At 45.9% G+C, this 26,540-nt stretch overlaps 1 protein-coding gene across 1 annotated transcript in view; it reads right to left on the reverse strand.

Moving 5' to 3' along the window:
- Positions 1 to 14,029: 14,029 nt before the first annotated feature.
- Positions 14,030 to 26,540, reverse strand: part of CPOX (coproporphyrinogen oxidase) — a 20,408-nt gene continuing 7,897 nt past the window's right edge. Inside the window, exons 5-7 of the mRNA XM_060172166.1 lie at positions 24,717 to 24,935; positions 19,242 to 19,346; positions 14,030 to 15,325 (exon numbers count right to left, since the gene is read on the reverse strand). Of these exons, the coding sequence (XP_060028149.1) occupies positions 15,238 to 15,325; positions 19,242 to 19,346; positions 24,717 to 24,935 (412 nt within the window). The 3' untranslated portion in view covers positions 14,030 to 15,237. The remainder of the gene's footprint in view (positions 15,326 to 19,241; positions 19,347 to 24,716; positions 24,936 to 26,540) is intronic.

Raw genomic sequence — 26,540 nt, forward strand, 5'->3', positions numbered from 1 at the left:
GACATATGTGTACACAGATCTTTTTGGATGGATGTGTTGGGTTCCTTAGGATATATCCCCAGGAGAGGAATTGCAGGATCATAGGGTAGGTCCACTTCTAGCCTTCTGAGAGTTCTCCACACTGCTCTCCACAGAGGTTGGGCCAATTTACATTCCCACCAGCAGTGTAGGAGGCTTCCTTTGACCCCACACCCTCTCCAGCATTTGCTGCTGTTACCTTTTCTGATGTATGACATTCTCACAGGAGTGAAGTGATATCTCGTTGTTGTCTTTATTTGCATTTCTCTGACAATCCGAGACTTGGAGCATTTTTTCATGTGTTTCTCAGCCTTTTGGATCTCTTCTGTGGTGAATATTCTGTCCATGTCCTCCCCCCATTTTTGGATGGGGTTATTTGTTGTCTTGTTGTTGAGTCTAGCAAGCTCTTTATATATGTTGGTTATTGAACTCTTGTCTGATGTATGGCATGTAAAGATCTTCTCCCATTCTGTGAGGGGTCTTTTGGTTTGGGTAGTGGTTTCTTTTGCTGTGAAGAAGCTTTTTAGTTTGATTTAGTCCCATAGGTTTATGCTTGCCTTAGTCTTCTTCGTAATTGGATTCGTTTCATTGAAGAACATGAGTCTTTTACATAACCATCATGCTGCCTCCACAGCCCTGAAAGTCTGCATCTGAGAACGTGCAAAAGATAGACAGTGCTTGCAGCCAGCGCTGTTACGCCTCTCACATGACTGGAAACAGCGACAGACAGCTCCTTGGTATGAGTGAGACTCAGGCCCGGAGATTCCTAAAGCAACAGTTGTAATCAAGCCTGGGGCACGTGAACATACGTTTTTGGAAGACTTTTCGGGATCGTAGCTGCTGGAAGTGTACTACCTTGGAGAAACTCTAAGTCAGCTCATACCCAGGAAGTTCAAACCCAAGTAGGCCCAAGTAGGTTCAAGCTTGTAAAAAGGATCAGTTTGGGATTTGAATCCTCTGAGAGTTTTCTACTGGGCCAAGGAAAAGGACGGCTGTCAGCTATGGCAAGCAAGAGCAAAATGCATCAGAAAGCTCTGAGGGACACTCCACCTGGGTTACAGCAGAGTGCTTTGAACACGGCAGTCATCACTTAACACCACTGGTGCTTGCTGCCTGCAGGATGAATCCCCCACTCCCAGTGGTCTTTTTTTTTTTTTTGCCTTTTATTTTTATTTGATAGAGACAGAGAAATTGAGAGAGGGGGGACGCTAGAGAGGAGAGAGACAGAGATATTTGCAGCCCTGCTTCACTGCTTGTGCCACTTCCCCTCTGCAGATGGGGTCTGGGGGCTTGAATTGGGGTCCCTGTGCATAGCATGTGTGTGCTGAACCAGGCGTGCTGCTACCACCTGGCCCCAGCAATAACGAGTCTAAAACTGCCGTTAACATTTACGAGAGTAGATTATTCATGTACCATTTATATCCATTTTATAGGTTAAAAAGGCAAGAAGTGGAAAAATTAAATGTGTTTCCCCATATGTCTTCTGAAGAACATGTCACTTCCTACCCACATTAAAAAAATTAAAAACTGAAATTTAAACAAAGCATTAGGAAAAAAAAAAAACCTCCAAAATCACTTCTGTCTAAGAAGCTAGAAAACCACTGCTTGGAAATTGGGAAATAATTATTTAAATTAGTGAGTGGAATTCACAAAAGAGTAGACCCCTAGTTAATGTAAACATAAGCGGGGCTGGGCTGGGGGCATGACTCTCACGCCTGACGTGCGGACGTTCCAGGTTTAGTCTCTCTGTTTTATTTTTTTATTATTTTTTTTATTAGATAGAGACAGCCAGAAATCAAGAGGGGAGGTGGCGACAGAGAGGAAGAGAGACACCTGAAGCACTGATTCATCACTTGCAAAGCTTTCTCTCTGCAGGCGGGGACCGGGGGCTTGAACTCAGGTCCTTGTGCACTGTAACACGTGTGCTCAACCAGGTGCGGCACCACCCGGCCCCTCAGGTTCAGTCTCTAGCACCACCACAGGCCAGAGCTGAGCAGTGTTCTGGTGTGCGTCTCTCTCTCTTCTTTTGTATCCCTCTCATTACAAATGAAAAAGAAATAAAATATTCAATATAAGTGCATTTATACTCAAACAGTCCAACGATGGAACAGAATTTTCTGCAAGAGAGAACACTTTCTTCATTTTGAAATCCTTCAGGTAGGACTGAAGTGAAGTTTCTCACTACTGAAAGCTCAAGTAAATATATTTGCTAGGGTTGGGGGCATTTAATGAAAACAGTATGCACAAAGCATTCGTTATGTGCTTGGAAATTAATAGAGAAGCCTGTGTAAAACCCGAGATCTTTACATGCAGTAACATAGGTAACCCTTTCTTTCTACTGCCACAGTGAGTATTGTGTGTGACTCTAGCCTTGAAATCCGGCTGCCAAGTCCAAGCTTCCCATCACTTTGTGATAAGCACGCTCTAAGTAATGAAATAGTCACCGTTATATGATTGTAGAAGAGGGTTCAGGGAGTCGGGTGGTAGCGCAGCGGGTTAAGTGCACGTGGCTCAAAGCACAAGGACCGGTGGTGTAAGGATCCCGGTTCGAGCCCCCGGCTCCCCACTTGCAGGGGAGTCACTTCACAGGCAGTGAAGCAGGTCTGCAGGTGTCTGTCTTTCTCTCCCCCTCTCTGTCTTTCCCTCCTCTCTCCATTTCTGTCTGTCCTCTCTAACAAAGACGACATCAATAACAACAATAAAACAAGGGCAACAAAAGGGAGTAAATAAATATTTTTAAAAATTTAAAAGAAGATAAGAGAGTTCAGCTAAACCACAGATCAGTGGATAAACTGATGCAGGAAGTGGTTTGTTGCATAAGAGGGAGTTGTGATCCATGTTTCTATAGCTGTGTCACCAAACCACAGGCTGACGCTTTGAAAAAAAATCAGTGTCAGAAAAAATTTTAATGACATTAACATTCCTTGGTTCTGAACTCAGTAAGTCAGCTTACTCTAAGACTATATTTTAGTATGATTTTTATTTATTGGATAGAGACAGCCAGAAATTGAGAGAAAAGGGAAAGGGAGAGAGGGAGAGAGACAGAGAGACCCCTGCAGCCCTGCTTCACCCCTCCTGAAGCTTTTCCCTGCCGGTGGGGGACCTGGGGCTTGAACCTGGGTCCTGGTGCACTGTAACATGTGTGCTCAACCAGCTGTGCCACCACCAGGCCCCTCACCTAAGATTTTAAACTTAATGGCAGAAAAATGAAAAATACTAGGGGAAAACATAAAAAACAGCATTTGCAGAACATAAGTTCCACAGCAGTAAGATTTGATTTCACACAAGCACCACATGACGCTTACGGGACCTTTGCTGAACGCAGAACATAGGCAGGAGCTCGAGCCAAGTTGTGACTCTGCCTTTTCCTAACGCAGTGACTTCAAGTGCAGCCTGGGAATCACACTGCGTGGAGCTCCACGTGGCTCTCTGTCTGCTCTCTGCATCACCCAGCGCAGACACAGGCTCTGCACGCACGCACTCAGCCAACAACGTGTGCTGGGCCAGGAAAGGCGCAGCCAGCAAAATCCAGGCACAGCCACGCACCCAGCTTCAAAGCCCAGGGTCTCACCTGCAGGAGGGAAGACTTCCCGGAGGGGTTGGGGCAGTGCTGCAGCTGTCTGTCTGTCTGTCTCTCTCCCTCTACCTCCCCCCCATTTCTCTGTCTCTATAAAAAAAAAGGTGGTGGGGAATTGGGCAGTGGCGCAGTGGGTTAAGCGCATGTGGCACAAAGCACAAGGACGGGCATAAGGATCCCGGTTCGAGCCCCCGGCTGCCTACCTGCAGGGGAGTCGCTTCACCTGCGGTGAAGCAGGTCTGCAGGTGTCTGTCTTTCTCTCCCCTTCTCTGTCTTCCCCTTCTCTCTCCATTTCTCTCTGTCCTATCCAACAGCAATGACATCAATAACCACAAGGGCAGCAAAAGGGAAAATAAATAAATATTAAAAAAAATAAAAAGTGGCTGGGAGGTGGCGCAGTGGCTAAGGCACTAGACTCTCAAGCATGAGGTCCTGAGTTCAATCCCCGGCAGCACATGTACCAAAGTGATGTCTGGTTCTTTCTCTCTCTCTGCTATCTTTCTTATTAATAAATAAATATTAAAAAATAATAAAAAATTAAAAGGTGGTGGTGTAAATTAGTCCAACCCCTGTGGAGAGCAGTCTGGTAAACCCTTAGAAGGCTAAAAACAGACCTACCCTATGGCCCTGCAGTTCCTCTCCTGGGGATGGATATATCCTAAGGAACCAAACACACCCATCCAAAAAGATCTGTGCGCACCTGTGTTCACAGCAGCACAATGTGTAATAGCCAAAACCTGGAACCAACCCAGGTGTCCAACAACAGATGAGTGGCTGAGCAAGTTGTGGTCTAGATACACAGTGGAATACTACTCAGCTATTAAGAATGGTGACTTCATCTTCACCTCATTTTGGATGGAGCTTGAAGGAGTTGTGTGAAGTGAGATCAGCCAGAAACGGAAGGGTGAATATGGGCTGATCTCACTCATAGCCAGAAGTGGAGAAACAAGATCAGAAGGGAAACACAAAACAGAACGTGGACTGGAGCTGGTGTCCTGCACCAAAGTCAAAGACTCTGGGGTGGGGGGAGGGTTCAGGTCTGGAACATGATGGCAGAGGAGGACCTGGTGGGGGGTGAATTGTTATATGGAAAACTGGGAAATGTTACACATGTACAGACTGTTGCATTTTACTGTCAACTATAAATAATAAATCCTCCAATAAAGAGATTTTTTAAAAAGGTGGTTGGGGGCAGGGTGGTGATACACCCTGTTGAGCATACGTGTTACAGTACACAAGGACCCCCTGCCCCCATCTGTAGGGGAAAAGCTTTGCAAGTAGTGAAGCAGTGTTGTAAATGTCTCTGTCTCTCTCCCTGTCTCCCCCTTCCTCTTAACTTCTGGCTGTCTCTAGCCAATAAATAAAGATGATGCTTTTCTTTAAGAAATAGATTTTAGAAGGGTGGTGGGGAGAAGACCTCTAGGAGCTGTGAATTCATACTGCAGGCACAAAGCCTCGCCAATAAGCTTGGTGGCAATTAAACGGAAAGAAAAACGTGGGGCCAGGCAGTGATGCGCCTGGTTATGTGCACACCTTACAGCGCACAAGGACCCAGGCTCAAGTCCCTGGTCCCTACCTGCAGGGGGAAAGCTTTGTGAGTGGTGAAGCAGGGCTTCAGGTATTGCTCTGTCTCTCTCTTCCTCTCTATCTCCCTTTCCTCTCAATTTCCCTCCGTCTTTATCCAATAATAAATAAATACAAAGATGAGTATATATGAAAGAGAAATGTGTCCTATGCATGTATACATGTAACATGGATGTACTCAATATGCGTGTCCCGTGCATGCATACATGTAACATGGATGTGCTCAATATGTGTGTCCCATGTGTGTATACATGTAACACGGATGTACTCAATATGCGTGTCCCATGCATGTATACATGTAACACTGATGTACTCGATATGTGTGTCCCATGCATGTACACATGTAACGTGGATGTACTCGATATGCGTGTCCCGTGCATGTATACATGTAACATGGATGTACTCAATGTGTGTGTCCCATGCATGTATACATGTAACATGGATGTACTCAATATGCTCTTCATTACAGAAAGAATTGGGGGGGGGGCAGGCGTTGGCTCACCTGGTTAAGTGCATACATTCCAGTGTGCACAGACCCAGGTTCAATCCTTTGGTTCTCACCTGCAGGGAAGAAGCTTCATGAGTAGTGAAGCAGGGCTGCAGGTGTCTGTCTGTCTGTCTGTCTCCCTCTCTATCTCTCCCTTCCCTCTCAGTTTCTTTCTCTATCTAATGAATAAATGAAATTTTTTAAAAAAGAAATTTTTGTAATTACTCCCTAAAAATACAGCATAACAACTATCCGCATGTCCTATTTACGTTAACCAGATAATATAAGCAATCTAGATACTAAGTAAGTACATCGATTCGACGCTAATACTATGGGAATTTTACTTAAAGCACTTGAGCATCTGTGGATTTCTGTGTCTGTGGAGCTTTGCAGCAAATGCCTCCCCCAGGTCAGAAGACAACTGGACTCCATTCCACCACGCGTCTCTTACATATACGGAGAGAACAGGGTCTGTCTCAGGATCAGCTCAAGGTTGAATAAGTTAACTTGCCACTTTAGAGCAAGGCCTGGTACCTAGTTCAAATGGGCGTTAACTTCAGTTGGTATGAGAGGAAATGGAGCATTTAAATGCAAGTCTAAAATTGCAAGGGGCAATAATATTGCCAAGTGGTGTGTAAGAATTACATGAGAGGGAGGGGAAACAGCATAATGGTTCTGCAAAGAGACTGTCAGGCCTGAGGCTCTGAAGTCCCAGGTTCAGTCCCCAGCACCACCGTAGGCCAGAGCTGAGCAGTGCTCTGCTAGTAAATACAGAATTACATGAGAGAGAAATAAAATAGGCCTTTGTTCCATGTGAGGCGAGGTGGTTATGGGTGGGTGCTGCTGGGACCACTAGAACAGATAGTCAGGGGAAAGGGACTTGAGTAGGGCCAAGAAGCAGAACTCTTCATCTGCCTTTGATGTGGTATATTTTTAAATGCTCTGAGGATGGTGTTTTCAGCTAAACAAAGGTGCTCTCTGATACAGACTTGACCACAGGAGAAAGACAGAAGAAAATGAACAAGTTATGTATGGGCAGAAATCAATGCTAAATAAGAGAATATGCAGAGGGCGTATTCTATTGCCTAATAAAACGTGGCCGTCTATACTGAGCATGGCTACTATTGTGATATTTGTATAAATAGCTATTAATACGCCACCATAAAAACTCAAGTATCCTAGATTTAAAAAAAGATAGAAGATTATCCAGCTGGCTAGAGGAAATGCAAAAAACAAGCCACTGATATCTCTGTCTACATACCACACACACACACACGCATGTTATACGTAAAGGACTCTGTGGGGGAAGGGTTCAGGTCCTGGAACATGATGGCGGAGGAGGACCTGGGGGGGGGGGGGTCAGTGTCCTGCGGAAAACAGAAATGTTGCCCACGGACCAACTACTGTATTTTACTGCCGACACGAAACCACGAATCCCCCAACAGAGGAAAAACAAACAAAAGTCTATATAGGCATGCACGTTTATGCTCTCCATTCCGTGGGGAGCAATCCCAATGTGAAAATGATTAAAATATTCTTTCTTATCACATTACTTTCTCCTACATTTAAAGTGCAAATTTTCTGTTTATGATCTATCTGATCACTTGTTTGAACACTTCCATTACGACTGGAGCGATTTACTGATATACAAACAATGTAACAGTTTGTAGAACTATTTTTCATGCAATGTCCCTGTTCCTTTTTGCAGTAACTTTCCATAAAGGCGCCCAGTACTCACACATATGCAAAGGTTTGTCTGGAACTACAAAGAAGAAGAAAAAAAAAAATCACCTGCTGAACTCTCAGCTACCTGGGGAGGTGGCGTAGCTCATGGAGCCCAGGACCTGCATTTAAGGGCTTCTGGGCCTTTTTAATGAAGGCAAAGGCCACCTGCCAAACAGCTCACTGGGCTGTGTGCTGACTGCTTTGCCATGTGCCTCCCTGGCTTTGAGCCTGGGCCCCCACACACACTGGAGGAAGATAAGATCAGTGCTGTGGTGTCTCTCTCCCTTTTTACTGATTTGTTTGTTTTTAAAGGTTTCATTTATAGGGGCTAGACTGTGGTGCACCTGGTTAAGTGCACACACTACAGTGCACGAGGACCTGGGTTCAAGCCCCTGGTCCCCACCTGTAGGGGGAAAGCTTCACGAGTGGTGAGGTAGGGCTGCAGGTGTCTCTCTGTCTCTCTCCCTCTCTATCTCCATCCCCTCTCAATTGCTCTCTGTTCTATCAAATAAAGCTTTTAAAAAAGATTTTATTTACTAATGAGAAAGATAAGAGAAAGAACCAGACATCACTGTGGTACATGTACTGCTGGGGATTGAACTTGGGACCTCCTGCTTGAAAATCTAATGCTTTATTCATTGCACCACCTTTTGGACCATGTTCCTCTCTCTCTCCCTCTCTAAAAAAAAAAAAAAAAAAAAAAAAAAAAGGCTGTGTCTCAGTGGTAGGGCACAGGACTTGCATTTATGAGGTCCTGAGTGATGTCCTGCTGTCCCCCATTCTCTTTCATCAATAAAGTAATAAAGAAGGGGAAAAAGGGGAGGGGGACCACGCAGACTTACGTTTTTGCCTGTCATCTTATTTTAATTATTTTATTGTTTGTGTATCTGTGTTGTTTTCTCTCTGAAAGATAATTAGGGAGGTGTTCTTGCTTCGCAACTTCTATTTTATGTATTTTTTTATTTTGCCTCCAGTCGCTGGAGCTCGGTGCCAGCACTATGAATCCACTGCTCCTTGCAACCATTCCCCTCCCCTTTTTTCTTCTATTCCATCTTATTGGACAGGACAGAGAGCAGTTGAGAGGGGAGAGGGAGTAGGGAGAAACAGACACTTTCAGAACTGCTCTTCAGCTTGTGAAGTGTCCCCCTGCGGGTGGGGACCTGGGGGCTAGATCCTGGATTTTTGTGCGAGTCCTTATGCGTAGTTAAAAAAAAAAATCATAGCTAGGCACTAAAAAAAACAAACAAAACTATGAAGAACAAAAAGCAGTAGACTGGAAGCGTCACACCACAAAAGTAGAACAAGAACGAGAGGTCTCCACCCTACCTGCCCACACAAGAACCTGGTTAGGGGGAAACCAAAACACACACACACACACACACACACACACACACATACACACACACACACACACACTTTGTAACAACACTGAAGTCCGAAGATGTCAGGTAGAAGCACTCTGCACCTTGGACCAAATGCTTTCCTAAACCAAATGCATTTGCAGTCTCTCATCACCTAGGTTGTCTCACACGAAACACACTGTAAGGACATGCACACCGACGGGGGTCGCAGAAACAGGCTGTGTGGTGGTCTGGGGAGTGGACAGCTGTTTAAGTCCCATGTTGACCTGCTGAACTTCCCCTCATTTGGTGGGAACCAAAGGGAAGCGTTAAGCAGTACGATTCAGAGGCGGGTTTAACTGAGGAGTGTCCTTCTCACTTGTCACTAAAATTCTGGGTCATAAACACTAGGACTCTTTTTATAGTGTCTGTCACAAACACACGTAAGTTCAGACTCTTTCTCCAGTTCACTAGATGCCGTGTGGTCACCCCAGAGCAGTGCCGCTGTGTTAACACAATCACAGTCAACCCCAGCACAGAGGTTAGGCTGGTTGATGGGCAGATTCTCAGGCAAAACAAACAAACAAAAAAAGAGGTCCCAGCTGGGACACTGTCTCGTACCCACTCTTTGCAGCACCCTCCCCTACACCACCCTGTGGAGAAATCTGCTGCTCCATTTGGAACTGTACCAGCAGCGGATTTACGCATTAGTACAGGTAGAAAGATGCTTACAAATCGCGGAAAAGTTCCATGGATCTTTACAAGTGTGAGAACTAGTTGAATAACTCTTTTCTCTGAGCATGTATGGTTTCTTAAAAATTAGAAGTAGTTAGAAGATAACATGCAGTTAATCTTAACCATAAGATTAAAAACAGGAAGAGGTTTTTTTTTTTTAAAAAAAAGATATAATAATGGTAACTCATAAAAATTAATGTAAGTGTAAAAAACCCTTTCTTAAGAAAGACCTATATTATGGGAAAATGTATACAGTACAAACCATGTTCTATGGCCATCCATAGCCTTTTTTTTTTTTTTTTTTTTTTTAGTATTTTTAGTATATACTTATTTTTATTAGTTTTACAAATGCTCACAGCTAAAAAAAAAAAATTCAAATAGTAAAGACTTCCAAAGAAAAAGAGTAATTGTCTTATTTCTAGCCACAGTCCTGTGCTCCACAAGCAATCTCTTAATCACTAAGATCTGTCTTCTATTTATCTCCGTATTTATAGATAATAATTCAAACTCATCTGTCAGAGTAAGTTCTGTGAAGGATAAGGAAGAGAGAAGAGAATCAACTAGGAGAGAGTTGATCCTTTGTGGTGAAAAAGTCAAAGCTCTCTGTGATTAAAGTCCCCTCCCCGCCCCCATCACCACCATTCTAGAAAATTTTCTTCTGGGAAGGAGCCTTTGAATGTTCAGAAAAGGGTGATTGACTCTCCTGGTCACAAGTGTGTTTTAGTCTAGTTCTTCCTGATATCTATTTTAGTGAATATTTTTCCCTTTGTGAATGCTGATGTTATAAAATTTGACTATTCATAATTTTTTATTTGTTCGTATATTTTCAATTCTTTTTATTATATTTATTTATTGGATCGAGACAGTCATAAATCTAGAGGGGAGGGGCAGAAAGACACCTGCAGCCCTGCTTCATCACCCGTGACCAGTACTTCTTCTCAGCCAAGTTGTCTGCTTGCTGAAGAAGCATAATGCATTTGCCACCTAGGCCCAGGCGGTGGGGCACCTGGCTAAGCGCATACTTAACAGTGTGCAAGGACCCAGGTTCAACCCCCCAGTCCCCACTTGCAGGGGGAAAGCTTTGCAAGTGGTGAAGCAGGGCTGCAGGTATCTCTGTTTCTCTCTCTCTCACTATCTCCCCTCACCTTTCTCAATCCAATTAAAAAAAAAAAAAAAGAGAATCTTCTATCAAGAAGCAGTGGGACCATGTTATGGGCTTGACAGAAACACACCCTTTGTCCTTGGGTAGGATCAGCATCCTAGAAGAGCCTGCAGAGACCGCTGTCTGCCTCCTGACCGACACTCATATTTACATGACTGCCGAGTGCACGCCCATGCTGACTCCTTTTTTAAGAATTTAAAAGGAGGGGTTTCCTCTGACAAGTCTGGCAAGTGGGTCCCACCATGTTCTTTCACTGTCAGTCACGAAAAGCCCTGTGGTCCCTTATCACCTGCCACAATGTAAATGAACCAAAGGCTGAAGACACACCGCAAAAACATCTGTTTTCTTGTTTCAGATAACTAAGTGGTATAAAGTCCATTTAAAACAAAATGAAACAAACAAAAAAAAACCCCACTAAATTTCTATAGTCTTATTATAAATCTTATAAACCATTACTAAATCATTAATAGAAATATTTGGCTAAAAACAACAATTCTCAGTAACAAATATTAAGAGGTTGTGGGGAATAAAGAGGCCCTTCTTTTTATTTTTATGTATTTTTATACTTCTATTTATGTACTGGCTATCAAGAGGGAAGGGGCAGACAGAGAAGGAGACATCTGCGGCTCTTGCCTGCTTTCAAAATTTCTCCCCTGCAGGTGGGGACAAAGAGCTGGAACCCAGGTCCTTGTGCATGCTAAGGGAAGGGACATTCTTCCTCCTTTTTAATTATCTTTATGTATTTATTGGACAGACAGCCAGAAATTGAGAGGGGAGGGAGAGATAGGGAGAGCGACAGAGAGACACCTGTCACCCTGCTCCACCACTCACAAAGCCTTCCCCCTGCATGTGGGAGCCAGACTCAAACTCCGGTCCTCGGGCACTGTGACACGTGCACTCAGCCAGGCCTGCCGCCACATGGCCCCACACGAACCTTTATACATGGCTGATGGGCATGTCAATGGGTCCAGCCCCTGTGGAGAGCAGTCTGGAGAACTCTCAGAAGGCTAGAAGTGGACCCACCCCATGACCCTGCAATTCCTCTCCTGGGGACAGATCCTAAGGAACCCAACACACCCACCCAGAAAGATCTGTGTGCACTTGTGTTCACAGCAGCACAATGTGTAACGGCCCAAACCTGGGAGCAGCCCAGGTGTCCGACAGCAGATGAGGGGCTGAGCAAGCTGTGGCCTAGATTTGGTGGCGTGTGTGGCAGGAAAGGGTCTCTTGAACTGGCGGCTTGCAGCCGGTTTTGCAGAGGAAGGTTGGAAACTGCAGCCATGTACAGCTGGACTGAAGCCACTAACCCCAACTAAAATGAGGCACGGACTTCATGTTTACAGACAATCTGAGAAACAACAGTCTGTTTGATTTATAGGACAAAATAATTCTGTTTTGAGAGTTTCAGTACTTGAGAAGACCTTGGTAATTTACTGACTAGGATCATTTTTTAAATTTTGAATTCAATTCCAAACTTACCAGATATATTACATAGTGTATATTACCTATCTAGAGACAGAAGCAGGGAAGCTGGATGGTGGTGCACCTGGTTAAAACACACAAGGACCCGGGTTTGAAACCCGGCCCCCACCTGCAGGGGGAGAGCTTCACAAGTGGTGAAGCAGGTCTGCAGGTATGTCTCTGTCTCTCTCCAGCTCCCCATCCTCTCTCGGTTTCTCTCTGTCCTATCTAGTAAAAAATTAGGAGGAGGGTAAGGATCCCGGTTGGAGCCCCCGGCTCCCCACCTGCAGGGGAGTCGCTTCACAGGTGGTGAAGCAGGCCTGCAGGTGTCTGTCTTTCTCTCCTCCTCTCTGTCTTCCCCTCCTCTCTCCATTTCTCTCTGTCCTAGCCAACAACAACGATATCAGTAACAACAAGAAAAACAGTAAGGGCAACAAAAGGGAAAATAAATTATTAAAAATAACTTAGGAGGGGGGAAAAAAGATGTTAGGAGTGGTAGATTCAGAGTCCCGGCACCCAGCCCCAGGGGTAACCCCGGTGGCAGTAAAAAAAGAAAGAAATGACTAAGTCAGAAACAGCCAGCTTGAGGCCCGAGTACCATGGCACCCAGCGTGTGGCTTTTGATTCCCCTCTGCCTGCTGCTGTAGTCTAGTGAGCGGCTTCCCCGGCCTCTGCTCCTCGCTGTGCCTGCCCCCGGCTGGGCTCTCACGGCCTGGCACAACGCAGCCAGCAGCCACTCCCCGCCTTGCCGTCGGCGCCCGTGTGCACCGCAACGTGCTCTCTGGGTCGCACGGCTCTGCCCTCCGAGCAAGCTGTGCCCGGCATGCAAGTCTGCTGCTCTCCCGGGACAGCGCTCTTCCCCCCCCACATGAACGACTGATTCCCGCCAGCTATGTCCCCATCCCCTCCACTGGAAGCTCCAGCGGTTGTCAGTTCTCTGAAGGTTGCAGGTATGGGCCAGCTATGATTTCTGGGGCTCTCTGTCTGTACTTGGCCATTAGTTCCTATGGCCCCATCTTCCCTTCCTTTCCAAGTCACACAGAGTATTTTCCTAAGGCTTTTTTAAATTTTGCTTGTCTTCATCACCAGGGTTTCTCTGCTCTGGGCGGACTTTTCCAGGGTAGGGAGACAGAGAAAGGAGGCACCAAAGCTGGCTTCAGTGCAGTGAGGGCCGTTCTTGAACCCGTGTCATGTGCAGACGACTGGCATGGCCGAGGCACGCCGCCTCAGCAGTCCAGAGAGTTGTTTCCGAGGTGGAGAGGGACCTCTTGCACACGGCAGTGGTGGCAGTGACGTCTGTCTGGCCTCAGGAGTGCGGGCCTGTGCTCTAATAAGACGACACACTGAGCTGTCTACCCAGTGCCAGTGTGTTTTTGAATCCCGAAGTCAAAACCTGGTAGGCCGCAAGATGGACCGCAGCTTAACTAGCTTGTTCCGCGGGTCTGTGCCAGTGGGACAGTGAGGGCTAGACACCTACAGAAACAGGTCTGTGAGGTTTGCCATTTGGCTGCCGGTGTCAGGTAAACCCAGGTAACAACGTGTAAAGCTGTTTCCTACATGTTGGTTTCTCCTCTCGTGTGTGGGAAACAGCCCAGGGCTCTCTTGTGCCTTGGCTGCCCTGACTTGGCAGAATGCTTTTGCTCTGTATCTACCTTGTTACTTATCTGACTGTTTCCTTTCACTAAGCGGCATTTTTAGCACACTGGCATATTGCAATTTGTTTATTTATTCAGCAGATGAGCATCTGTGTTGTTCTCAATTTGTGACTATTGTAAATAAAGCTGCTATAAAAACTGTGTAAAACATGTTTCATTTTTCTTTGGAAAAAAAAAAAAAAAACAGCTAGGAATGAAAAACGGTGGCCCCAGATATCAGGAAGTGTTTGTGTTCTTCAATGCTAAGTAGCCTGAAAAAGAAATGAAAACTACAAGCATAAAAACTCCATTTCATAATAAAATTTATTAGCAACTTGTTATTAGGCAATTGAAGCAGCCACACATTTTTTCCCACCACACATTATTCTAGAAGCAGCCACACATTTTTTGAGTCCCAAGGAGTCACACATAATCATATACACTCAACACATCCCAAGATAATGGCTTGTAATTTATACGAAGATACACTTTTCCTCATAAACTTCAACATATGAATAAAATAAAACGTACTCAGTCATATTACCATATGAACAAGGAAGTCATACCGAGAGTCTGTGGTTCTGTCTTAAGAGCAAAGAATTACAAGATCTCTAGTTTAAAAAGAAAGCAATTACTCCTATAAATCTTATCAAGACATACATTAAAAAAATACCTGTTTCTCAGATTAACTATGTCTGCTTATTAAAGAAAAGTACTTTTCCATGTCGTTTTCCAAATCGCACTATTCCAATGATCTCTCTTACTCTAAACACCACACAAAAATGTATGGAACAAGAAAATGTCAGTATCAGAATCTAAGTCATAATCTTTCACATCCAAAAGTGTAGAGGATCCCATCAGGAACAAATTATAGTTGTAAGACAATCGCAACGACAATTTAAGTGTACCTTATTTAAATAATAATGCCACATTAGAGTATGCAGAGATAAAGGCAACGCAAGTGTTCCTGAAGATCTGTTATTACAAAAAGTGGGTGACTTAAAATACTAGGATCAAAGAGACTTCAGTAACGACAAGGTCAAAACTTTTCCCTTCACGCCACATTGTTGTCTCCTAAAGCCTACAGTCCCAAGCTCACTGCATCCATGGAAATCGAGTCTATCCTTCCACAGACTTCTGCGGCAGAAGCTGCAGCTTTAGAAGACAGATGGAACCATAATACAGCAAGACATGCCCAGATGCCGAGCACAGTACTTAGATTCCCTTCACTCAGAACCTGCAAAGCCAGTGGCACTGATTTTGTAAACTAATCCTACAAGGTGATCCTAAAAGGTTTATAGGTTTTTAGGTTAATGCAAACCAAGCCCCTCTGGCCCTCTGCCCCCTCGGCACCAGTAACCAGCAGCAGCCTACAGCAACGCCTGATGCTTCCACACAACCGGCCGCTTGTACCGACGCCGGGGACCCAGAGCACAGAGAGCTGGGTAGCCAGAGGTGACACAGTGGCAGGAGGACTCACGCTGCACCCTCCACACCGAGGCAGTCACTCCGCATCAGTGCACCCAGTCTCTGGGATGGCGCAGGACCTCCAGAATCTCAGCTTCTTTGGAATTCTCTGAGGGTGTGTGCATGTACTCCCATCTGTGTACGTACAAAACAGAAGCAAGAAGGAAAAACAGGTGCTGATTATGGAAATGACACACGACACACACGCTCCCTAAGGGGAGACGCAAGGGCATTCTGCAGGCGCCGTGTGGGTCGCCCTCTTGTGCCCCTGCTACTCTGCTCTAGCACGTCTAGCGTGTCCTGTGCTCCACACAGGCTCCCAGGTCCTCTGAGCTGGGCAGGTGGCTCAGTGAATGAAGCACTTGCGAGCTGAGCGTCCTGAGTCGACCTCAAGCACCGAGCATGCCAGCGTGAAGCTACGGTTCTCTCTGCATCCCCTTTCTCTCCAACATAAATCTTTTCAAAATTTTGAAAGTAAAGTTTCTGGTATTTTGTACAAACTTTGATTAATAGCCCAGGATCAAAATTTTAGTGTGAAACTTCAGACGGCCCACGAACATGTTTATTTTAGCTTATTACATTTATTTTAATGGTCACTTTACTTTATGAAAACTAGTTCGCCTTTTTAAATCAGTTATCTCAGAAAAATAAGAGCATAAGATATTAAACACCTCAAATAATGTACAAATATACGCGGTTTAGATAAAGGAGCAAGTCTGCATGGTACTCACTGCCGTCTCGGGGACTGTCCTTTCTTTAGAAAAAAAAACGGACTAGTGATTTACAAGAGTGTAAGATAGGACAACAGGGGTCGAACTGCGCACCCTCCCCACCCCCAGAGCCGTGTACCCCCCTCCTCCACCGGCAGCCTCCCAAGGCCGCAGGCACGGGCTGACTTCTCCGCCTACCAGCCGGGGCGGGCGGGCGCGCTCAGCGTGGCACGGCTGTCTATCTACCTAGCTGTGCGTGCCTGCCCTTTATTTCTATTTTATCAGTCCTTTTACAACTGGGCTATTTCCTTTCCATCTTGCACATTTATGCTGCCTTTGAAATCATCATTTTCATTCAAATTATTTCCATTAAAGCACACACACAGCTGGATTTGTCCCGCAGTTTAAACTTGTTATCGTCTATAAAAGCTAAGATGATTCTAAGTGTGACTGCTCTAAACCCAAGCATGTCTGCCCCTTGGAATGGGCACTATTAGGGACCAGGAGTAAGGAGGCTGGGCTACCAGGAAGAAGCTCTCTAAACTTCCCCAGGAAGACTGTTGTCTTGCCAAGACAGTTTCTGATGAAGCCACTGCTGAATCGGATGCACTGAGAGCCACAGACAGACAACACACTAACAGTGCGGTTACCGGAAGCCACCCGGCACGGCCGAGGGCTGGGCTTAGCGCGGGAGGTCCCGAGTTCAATCCCCATGACACCTGTTCTATCGGGACGGTGCTCTGCCTCTCTGCTCTCCTCCTCTCCTCTCCCTCATGGGAATAAAGCACTTCAAGAAAGCACGTGGCATGTGGACACAGCACAGCCAAGGGTGCAAAGCCGAAGCACAAGCGGGACCTTCACTGGCCGCCTCGCGCTCACCTGTCCCGCTCACTCCACACCAGAGGCTCGTGCCTCTGGTCCACAGCAGGTGGGTTACTTGACAGCTTTCTATCTCCTGTGTGGTTCCCATGGCTAATGTGAGGGCACCAGAGCCAGTGACTATGTAGGGAATCACGCATTCACCCCGAGAGCCAGAAAGCAGTGGAGAGGAGCCCAAGTCGTAACCGTCTGACTGACTACTTCTGCTGTTGCGCCGCGGCCTCATGCTGGCCGACATGAGACCCTCTCCATATCTATCCACGGAGAGATAACTGCCCACATGTCGGTCTGATCTGGTGAAATGCGAGAGACAGTGGTTCCGATCACAAGACTGTTCCTACAGGTGCTTTTAGAAGCCTGGAGCGCTTATCTGGCTGTAGGAGAACAGACTGTCTCGCAGATGCCGCCTATCTGGCCACGTGCACCTGGACAGTTGCCCTAACACTCTTCCCACAGCTGCACAAGGTTCCTCTAGATAAAGCTGTGACCCAACTTACTCCGGATGCTACAATGAAGGACACGGCATTCCTGGTAGAGTTACTTGCTGTCTGCTTTCATTAGTTTAGCTACATTTAACTGACATGTTTTAGGTAACCTCAAAACAGGTATACAAATTTAGATGCTGAAAAAAATTAATTGTTTAATATCCATTACTTCATGAATCTCAAGCACAGTAGGAAGACAAAAGCCTGGTATCAAATTTTTATTAAGTTTTAATCTTATGATATTTCTGGATACTTGCCTTTGTTGCAAGTGCTATAAAAACAGTCAACAGGGAAATAAGATGAGAGCTAGCTTTATTTAATGTCCTATAAAATTTTCATAAACTGGGCCAGAGAGACAGCATAATGGTTATGCAAAAGGCTTTCATTCTGAGGTCCCTGGTTCAACTCCTAGCATCACCGTAAGACAGAGCTAAGAATTGCTCTGTACTCTGCCCACTAGGGACAGACAGAAACAGGCTGGGGGTGTGGAACCACCTACCAACACCCATACCCAGTGGAGAAGCAATGACAGAAGCCAGAGCTCCCACCTTCTGCTCCCCATAAAGAATGTGGGTCCATGCTCCCAGAGGGATAAAGAACAGGGAAGCTTCCAATGGAGGGGGTGGGACACAGAACTCTGATGGTGGGAACTGTGTGGGATTGCACCCGTGATCTTACAATCTTGTTCATCATTATTGAGTCACTAATAAAAATGAAAGAACTGCTGATTAAAATAAAAAATCATGTACATATGTCTATGTACACACCCTCACAAGTATATAATTTTTCACCAACTACCTAAGCATAAATGTTAAGCACATGCATATTAAGTTCATGTAGGTAACATAAGAGTTTCATCACTGGACTACACAATAAAGAGGGCTGGGAGATGGCTCAGTACTAGGCCTGCCCGCACTGTAACCATGAGGCCCCACGCCACAGAGAATCAGCCAGTGCACAGTAATAAAGGTGTAACAGTGAGGAGAGCTTCATGGCTGGGGAGCAGTGTGTTGTGTTTTCTATTTTTCTTTATTTTGCCTCCAGGGTTGTGGCTGGGTCTTTGAATCCACTGCTCCTGGTGGCCAATTTCCCCATTTTATTGGGTAGGACAGAGAGAAATTGAGAGAGGAGGGGGAGGTAGAAAGGGAGAGACACCTGCAGCCCTGCTTCACTGCTTGTGAAGCATCTCCCCTGCAGGTGGGGAGCCGGGGCTCGAACCCGGATTTTTAAGCTTAAGTCCTATGTGTGCTTAACCAGGCGTGCCACCGCAAGGCCCCTCTCCTCACTGTTTCCCAGAAAAAAGAAACGAGAAACCGGGTCAGGGCGGTGACTCAGCCACAGAGAGCTGGACGAGGGGTGAGGCCAGGAGCCTCTGCTTTTAAACGTAACGATGGGAAATGAGCCGATCGCCGTGCCGCTTCTCTGGTGCAGACTCGCACTTTCTCCCACCCCACACACTTTTTCTTTTGGACAGAGCGAGAGAGAAGAGAAGGCACAGAGCACTGCTCCGTCACTAAGAGTTCCCTGGGTGCTGTCCTCGGTGCTGCCACATGGCAGGGATCCCTGAGGACCCTGCAGCACTCGCAGGGTGTGCCTCTCACCCAGGCTCTCCACTCTGCACGCACAACGGTGGTAGCCTGTGGCCGGGACCGGAGATTGCCGAGTGACAGGACAGGCAACGCCACTCTGAAAGCAGCAGCCGTCACAGCGGCCTTGTACTGCTCTCACAAGGCCGGCCGGGTCTGAGAACGGCACAGTGCAGGCAGACCTTCAGTGACACCAGCTGGCCAGCCACTAAAAACACCAGGTTTCGGACTCTCCTTAAGGATTTTGCTGTGACTTTCTTATGAAATCGACACCGCCCAAACCTGCTAGGTCTGTCTCTATGTGAAGACATGGGTGGTCTCAATGGTCCTGAGTCATGCGGGTGAGAGGGCTGAGGGTGGGGGAGTAACCATTACGATGAGATACTCTTACCGGGCAGTTAGAGGCAAAGACATCAAGATGCTTTCAATCCTGGATCCTGGAGTCAGGAGGCCAAACTTCGTGCCCCGATCGTATATGAGATTAAACTCTACATACCTGATAAAGAGAAATCAAATAGCATCAAGGGTCAGCTGACAGCACATAATTGTTTGTGATTAATCTCACAAGTCATTAATAGGGGAGGACTTCTTGCCCCACCAATTACACTGGGAGTTAGAAAAAGGGCAGCGGGGAGTCGGGCTGTAGTGCAGCGGGTTAAGTGCAGGTGGCACAAAACGCAAGGATCGGCGTAAGGATCCCGGTTCAGGCCCCGGCTCCCCACCTGCAGGGGAGTCGCTTCCCAGGCGGTGAAGCAGGTCTGCAGGTGTCTGTCTTTCTCTCCCCCTCTCTGTCTTCCCCTCCTCTCTCCATTTCTCTCTGTCCTATCCAACAACAACATCAATAATAACTACAACAATAAAACAAGGGCAACAAAAGGGAATAAATAAATAAAATATATATTTTTAAAATAAATAAATAAATAAAAGAAAAAGGGCAGTGGAGAGAAAGAATAATGTTTTTGCAAGTCTTTCATGCTTGAGGCTCTGGGGCCCCAGGTTGAGTCCCCAACACCACCATAAGTCAGAGCTGAGTAGGGCTCTGACATCTTCCTTCCTTTTATTCTCAAAATAAATAAAATAAAATAAGATAAGAAATTGGAGACAGGGAATACCAGTCTACCATCAACTGGGTTTTCTCAGTCTGGCCAGAATAAATAAAAGGGTATTCTAGTCAATAAACAATGGCCTATAAACAGCCACAACACACAGCGGTGACATAACAAGAAGGCCGTGTTCTGCAATGAGCAGACAGAATGGGCTCAAGGCCTAAAGACACAGCAATTTAAAAAAAGGAATAGCATTTTTGGAATTTGCCCACCTATAGTTTGAGATGTTTCAGAGAAGACTTCACTGCCTACAACTCACTTGCACCAAGGAAATAAAACACTTGAGACCGTAAGACCAAGTACAGAGAACAACAATGCATTATAACTAATAGATTCTAGATACATTAGTTACTGAAATCAACGGTATTACTCAGCACAGTCAGTAAGAATTTGTTCAGCATATTAGCTAGCTTTCCAGTAACTGGCAGAGTCAGATCTCAGCTATCTAGCTGAAAAATCTGTGGTTAAGTGGAACTAGGTCTGGCCTGGAGCAGAAGGCAAGGTGGGGGCAGGGTGGTGAGGGGAGGGGTAAACTGAGTAGGTGCTGGGGCCCGATCCATGATGGCGGCAGGGGGCTTACCTGGTGGTGGAAAATGAGGAGGTATACCCATGTGCTAATAACTGTCATGCAAACAACTTCCCTAATAGAATGATTTTTAAAAGTCTGTGATTGCCTTGAACATCATGGGATCCCTTGTAAACGGATCTCTTTTTTTCTCCAATTCCAAGAGATCACTTTGGGTTCAGGGCTGTAGCTCAGTGGTAGACAGCACAGACATGGGTTTCCCAGGTTTGAAGCCCTGGGTTCAGTCTCTGTCACAAACCCCCACCCCCAAAAGGAAATTTCTGCTACCTAGAGGAATTCATAATTATCCATCAATCTGAAAACTTCCAATACATATTCCCCTTTCAGGTCATTGCTCAACGGGCTGAGAATCTACTCTCTCGGTCTAAACTTCGCTTAGATTATTCTTTTATCCACTGTCGTCTTCAGTCACATCTAGAGGAAAATAGTTTTCAGAATCACACAGTATGCCTCAATTTCTCAAACACTTCTCCACAGACGTCTTACCAAACACCCTGGGAACATCTGTGGGTCACTTTCTAGTCCTCACCAGGCATTTGTCACTGATTTCCTTTGGCACAAAAATAAAAATAACCACTTGTTGTCTTTTCCTGCCTGTCTCAAAAGGTTATCTGAGTAAGAGTCGACTTCTTCCTCACTGAGCACACAGATGAGATTCCCACCCGTATCCTTCTTTGTAAATAGTTGTGGTCATGTGGCCCACCCTCCCCTGGAAAGAACAATCTAGGCAGCGCTCTGGGGGTCACTGCACTGCTTTTCCCTCCCATCATTTGGACTGTGGAGTTAATGGCTGCCAGCACCGTTTCGTCTCCCTGTGAAGGGCTCTACAGAGCACTCTCACCCCAACTTAGGGAGCTTTTAAAAAATATTTATTTATTTATTATTGGGTAGAGACAGAGAGAAATTGAAAGGGGATGGGGAGAGAGAGACAGAGAGACACCTGCAGCCCTGCTTCACCATCCGCGAAGCTTTCCCCCTATAGGTGGGGAGCAGGGGCTTGAACCCAGGTCCTTATGCACTGTCATGCAGCACTCAACCAGGTGAACTTAGGCCCTCTCCCATCATCATGCACCAGGACCCCAGGCTCTCTCCTTTTGTCAGTGAACAGTAACCCTTTCCTGACCTTATGCTGTCTGACTCCCACAGACTGTGCTTATCTGTGATCTTCTGGATTCTCTCCATCCATGTGTCTACACCAAGATGGCTGTCCACTATGAACCTGTATTTAATGAGGACATACATTTTATCCTGCTTCTTCAGACTGTAAGCTTCCACTTCCAAGTGCAGGCCAGGAACAGTAGGCTGTGAGTGCTGGGAGCCGAGAGACTGCCCAGCCGCAGGCTGAAGGGTCAGAAGGGAGCAGCCTGATCGCCAGGTGGGGAGGGGAGGGGAGGGGAGGGCAGGGCAGAGCAACACGGGTGGATCTGAACGGCAGCTTCCCCGTGCCATGTCGTAAGAAGGCCAAGAGCTCCCCACCTGGCGATCAGGCTGCTCCCCTCCTGACTCACGCCCTACTGTTCCTGGCCTGCACTTGGAAGTGGAAGCTTACTGTCGTCCTCTGCCTGTAGTCAGCCTACTACTGTAGGCATCAGAAATGCAGAAACAACAAATGAGACTCTGGAAGAAAACACTAATTATCTCAAGGTTATCAGAGAGCTGAAAGCTGAAATAGCTGAGCTAAGAACACAAGTAGCTGAATAAGCTAAAACAGTATCAGGACAGGGTAACAAAATAGAAGAACTACAGAAAAGAGTACAGACAGGGGAGAGAGAACAGAATAAATGAGATTAAAGACAGAATTAGCAAGAACAAGGACAAATCAGAGACAACTAAAAAAGAAGCAAGAGGTCTCAAAAAGAGATTAAGAGATACTGAAAACAACAAGAGAGACTTATGGGATGACTTCAAAAGAAATAAGATACACATTATTGGCTTAGCAGAGGAAGAAAGAGAGGGAGGGGAAGAAAGCATTCTTCAGGACATAATAGCTGAGAACTTTAGTCTAGACACATAAAAGACATAAAGCCCAGAGGGCCCCAAACTCAGACTTAAAGACACCAAGACACATCATACTTAGAATGTAAAGGAATAAGGATAAAGAAAGGATCCTGAAGGCTGCAAGAGAAAAACAAAGAGTCACCTACAGAGGAAAACCGTAAGATTAGCAGCAGACTTCTCCACACAAACACTACAGGCCAGAAGAGACTGGCAAGATATCTATCGAGTGCTCAATGAGAAAGGCTTTCAGCCAAGAATACTATATCCTGCTAGACTGTCATTCAGACTAGATGGAGGCATCAAAACCTTCTCAGACAAGTAACAGTTGAAAGAAGCAACCATCACCAAGCCTGCCCTGAAAGAAGTTCTGAAAGGTCTCCTGTAAACAGACCCAGGCCATATATCAGAACACTCTAAAAATCGACAAGAATGGCGTTAAAATATCTTCAATCTTTAATGTCAATAAATGTCAATGGCCTGAATTCACCTATTAAAAGACACAGAGTAGGAAGATGGATCAGAAAACACAACCCAACAGTATGCTGTCTACAGGAAACCCACCTAACTCAACAAGACAAACACAGACTTAAAGTGAAAGGATGGAAAACTATCATACAAGCCAATGGCCCACAAAAAAGGGCAGGAGCAGCTATTCTCATATCTGACAAGATAGTTTAAAATAGATAAGATTAAAAAAGATAGGAATGGACACTACTTAATGCTCAGAGGATCAATCAATCAAGAGGACTTAACAATTATTAACATCTATGCACCCAATGAGAAGCCATCTAAATACATAAAACTTCTACTGAAAGAGCTACAGCAATATATTAACAGTAACACAATCATAGTAGGGGACTTCAACACCCCACTCTCTCAACTTGACAGATCATCCAGGCAGAAAATCAGTAAAGACATGAGGGAGCTAAATGAAGAGATACATAAACTAGAACTATTGGACATTTTCAGTCATTCATCCCAAGAAACTGGAATATACATTTTACTCCAATCCACTTGGGTCATTTTCAAGGATAGGCCATAACTTAGGCCACAAAGACAGCATCAGCCAATTCAAGAGCATTGAAATCATCCCAAGCATCTTCTCAGACCACAGTGGAATTAAACTAACACTTAACAATCCACAAAAGATTAGTCAGAGTCCCAAAATGTGGAAGCTCAACAGCACACTCCTTAACAACTACTGGGCCAAAGAGGAAATAAAGGAAGAAATCAAGATGTTTTGAGAGTTCAATGAAAATGAAGACACGAGCTATCAAATATTTGGGACACAGCTAAGGACAAACATGTTTATCTGAACACTGCTAAAGCTGACCTGTTGGAGGCAATGAGGCAATAGTCTGTCTCCCTAAGTACACAAAACATCCCAGGCCTGAGAACAGAATCAACGTGAAAGAGAAATCCCATGGTCCAGCCACGGACCAGCAGCCAACTAGTAGCAAAGGGCAGGAGAAGAACTGAGCGAAGTGAGTGGAGTGGGCGTACCGGGACTGCCCCATGGTACACTGTGACTCAAGACGACCCCCGACTACCCACTCACGCTGCTGATCAAACTTCAGAACAGACGAGCAGGGCAGGAAATGCAGACCTGCTTTGACTAGCTGGTTTCCCTCACAACCAGGCAAGACTGAGTGTTGAAGTGGAGAGGTGTCAGATAAGCACCTGAGACCGTTCATTTAGCAGCTGTGTAGCCTTGGGTACAGGACGTATCAGAGAATAAACTGTACCGCCTACAAAACTGCCGTCATGCCAGTTCACGGGCAAAAGCACAGAGGAAGTGGCCCTGAAGGAACAGAAGTTTGAAGCGTGCATAGTTTCTGTTGTAAATATCAAGTGCAAATGGAGAAGACTGCTTCCATTCCAATGACTCCTCTACAACTAAACTTAAATGGCGAGTGAAATAATTCTGCATTCACAAAGCATTGAGCAGCACCCATTATCCACGCCTGGAGAGTATTGCAAGAGAGTAAAAAGTCAGTTGGATCAATCCAGCAAGGACTGACTGGACGAGCACTGAGTCCCTGCTGGCTGATGCCATCAAACGTCTGTTGTAGTTACGGTTTTCTCAGGGGTCCGAGTGCTTGCTGTGCACGCGGCAAAGCATATGTCCGATACCGCACGCCCCACCGTCACAGCCAGGGGCTGCTCTGTCACTCACCGGCCCCTCCGAAGCTGCTGCCACATCTTCTCCTGCGGAGTGAAGGGGTCATTACAGTGCTTCTTCACCAGAGGAATGTAAGAAGGAACCACCGCCTGGGCGCAGCTCTGCACAAAGCGAAACAACTCCTCCTTGGAGGGAGAGTCAAGGTCGTCAAAAAAGATGCCCCCAATGCCTCTCCGTTCCCCGCGGTGGACTATAAAAAAGTAATCGTCACAGCTGGAAAACACAACGAGATGGGATAGGAGGTCAATGGGGAAAAGACATCAAAATGAAACGAGGGCTCTCAACAGACGTCCCACAGTGATCACCAACACAGGAAATGCTTTTACTTTTCCTATGAACTGCACTAGGTGACCTGACACATCTACTTAGAGGAGATGGAACTCTGTTAACTAGGGGAAAGGCAACAAAGGGGCTAGCATCAGTCCTGCGATTCTGGAAATGAGAGGTGCTGCTGTCCTCAGAAATGCTGCTGCTTCCGCAGGACGCAAACGGGGGCTCTTCCCCCCACGGTGACACCAAGCAGCCTGAGGAGTGCGGGCTGGGCTGATGCCTCACTCAGCAAAGGCAGGCAGAGCCCCTGATCACAGGGCCTCTGTGAGCACATGTCCAAAGGCGGCCGGGGGGCTGGGGATACTGAACTGTGGTGGTGGGTGTGGAGCTCTACATTATAATCTTACAATCTTGTGACCAACTATTAATAACAAATAAAAAATTTCAAAAAGGAAAGAAAGAAACTGAATCCGCTCTTGCGATCTTCTCTCTGTGCACCTTCTATAGCTTGTCTGCTACCAAGTCATTTCCAAAGTCTAAGATGCTGCAGGTGGAGAACGGAGGAAATAGTTGTGGGTCATCTCTAAAATACTGGTTCCTAAACAGAAAGAAAAATGGTGCAAACTACATCTAAAGGCTGTTTAAATGCTGTCTTAGGGACGGGCAGTAGGACAGCTCACCTGGAAGGGTGCCCAGGTCAATTTCCCAGACCCCAAAGTACTGGCAGTAGCTTTAGTGCTATGGTATCTCTTGCTCTCTCTCTCTACCAGAAAAGAAAAAAAGATTGGTCAGGAGCAGTGAGGCCTGGCAATGCCAAAAGCATGAATTAAAACACTGCCTGAAGCGCCAGATCAAACCCTGGTCCCCTCTTGCGGGAGTGGGGGGGGGGGGGTTCTCGAGTGGTAAAGCAGGCTTGCAAGTATCTCTGTCTCTCTTCCTCTTTATCTCCTCACTCCTCTTGGAATGTCTCTCTATCAAATCAAAATAAAAAAACTAAAGTTAAAAAAGTGTTACCTTCAGGACAGCCTTACTGTGGCCTGGAAGTTCTTACATAACCTCAAGACCGTTAATTCTAAAGGCAAAGCACAAGACATCAAAAGCCTTTTCTCTTCTTCCTATTTAAAGAAGTACAGGGCGGAGGGTAGACAGCATCATGATTATGCAAACAGACTCTCATGCCCGAGGCTCCAAAGTCCCAGGTTCAATCCCCCGCAGCACCATAAGCCAGAGCTGAACAGTGCTCTGGTTAAAAATTTAAAAAAAAGAAGAAGTACAGTGGAGTGGTCCGGGAGGCAGCGCAATAGATAGAGCACTGGACTCTCAAGCATGAGGTCCTGAGTTCAGTCCCCGGCAGCACATGTGCCAGAGTGATGTCTGCCTCTTTCTCTCTCCTCCCATCTTTCTCGTGAATCAATCAATCAATCAATAAAATCTTTAAGAAAAAGAGAAATACAGTGGAGGGAGAGCTTCACGAGTGGTGGAGCAGGGCTGCAGCTGTCAGTCTGTCTGTCTCTCCCTATCACCCCCTTCCCTCTCAATTTCTGGCTG

The sequence above is a fragment of the Erinaceus europaeus genome, chromosome 14 (genome assembly GCF_950295315.1).
Source record: "Erinaceus europaeus chromosome 14, mEriEur2.1, whole genome shotgun sequence".
NCBI lineage: Eukaryota > Metazoa > Chordata > Mammalia > Eulipotyphla > Erinaceidae > Erinaceus > Erinaceus europaeus.